The sequence below is a fragment of the Trypanosoma equiperdum genome (assembly GCF_001457755.1).
Source record: "Trypanosoma equiperdum strain OVI genome assembly, contig: ctg_373, whole genome shotgun sequence".
Lineage (NCBI taxonomy): Eukaryota > Euglenozoa > Kinetoplastea > Trypanosomatida > Trypanosomatidae > Trypanosoma > Trypanosoma equiperdum.
This window is the reverse complement of record NW_027124280.1, coordinates 144,156-145,226: the sequence shown is the minus strand read 5'-3', so window position 1 is coordinate 145,226 and position 1,071 is coordinate 144,156. Positions and strand designations below refer to the sequence as shown.

General features: G+C 48.8%; 1 protein-coding gene across 1 annotated transcript; it reads left to right on the top strand.

Annotated features, from left to right (window-relative positions):
- Positions 1-54: 54 nt before the first annotated feature.
- Positions 55-690, top strand: TEOVI_000152000 (CorA-like Mg2+ transporter protein, putative; the record flags this gene model as incomplete). Its single annotated transcript, XM_067224739.1, has 1 exon — positions 55-690. The coding sequence occupies one exon, from the start codon at positions 55-57 to the stop codon at positions 688-690; it is 636 nt and encodes a 211-aa protein (XP_067080840.1).
- Between the last annotated feature and the right edge of the window lie 381 nt (positions 691-1,071).

Sequence of the window (1,071 nt, the reverse complement as noted above, 5' to 3'; positions counted from 1 at the left end):
GCCGGTCTCGCGGAGTTATTTCGTCATGTTCTGAGGGACAACTCCCAGTGGCCCATGAGTATGTCGGCTATCCTTTGCACCCTCGTGTGTTACACATGCGAATTGAGCCTTCCCGATCCTACGGCCCTAATTGGGGAGGTGGATTGTATCGACGAGATGATGCTGTTGGTTGCCCCGGGAAAGCGCGACCAAACGGATATGCTCCGACGGGTAGCTTTACTTCGCCGCCACCTTTCGGCATTGAACCGAAAGCTACAAGAAAAAGCGAAACTTATCTCAGAGGTGACTGGTCCTGCAATGCGTACGACTTTTGTGTCACGTGAGTTGCATTTGGGTTATATGTATCGGGAGGCGCTTGAAGGACTTTCGCAAGTGCTGTCACGCCTTGAGTGTGCACAAGATACACTGGATCATGCAAACCTCAACTTTATGTACGCCATAACAATGCGGATGTCGCAGACGTCAGCGGGTTGCGATCGCCAAGTTATGATTGTTAACAAGATTGCCACTATTTGCCTTCCAGCCATTCTGGTGGCCTCCTTGTTTGGAATGAACTGCAAGGTGCAGTGGGTGGCAGACGACTGCGACAGTCTTTACCCATTTTGGACTATTGTTGCTCTCATGATAGTTTGGATGGCTGCTCTCCTGTTTCAACCGGTCCGTGACCTCATCAGGGAAAAGGGTGGATAAGCCACGAGGGTATCGTTGTTTTGTGCTTGAGGTTGAGATTAAAAACTCATCATTGAACGTTCTAACGGGTGTCGATCCTCGACTTGGGTGTAGTTTGCGATGTGTCCGGTGTGCCCCAAAGGGCGAGTGTGTAAAGTCACTTCATCATTTTGTTAATCTGTTGCTGTCCCCATTTGTATGATCCGCACTTCCATGTGGTTGGCGGAGTTTCCCTAGCGCAGAAAGCGCTTAATTGAGTACCTCGTCTTTTCCTAAACCTTTGAAAAGGGGGAAATTGTGACCATATACGGAAAGCATACATTTAAAAGAAGGTGGAAAATGCGTCTTTCGGTCGAAAAGGAAAGTGTTGGGGGGCGAAGGTATGTTATTGTTCAGTGGAAG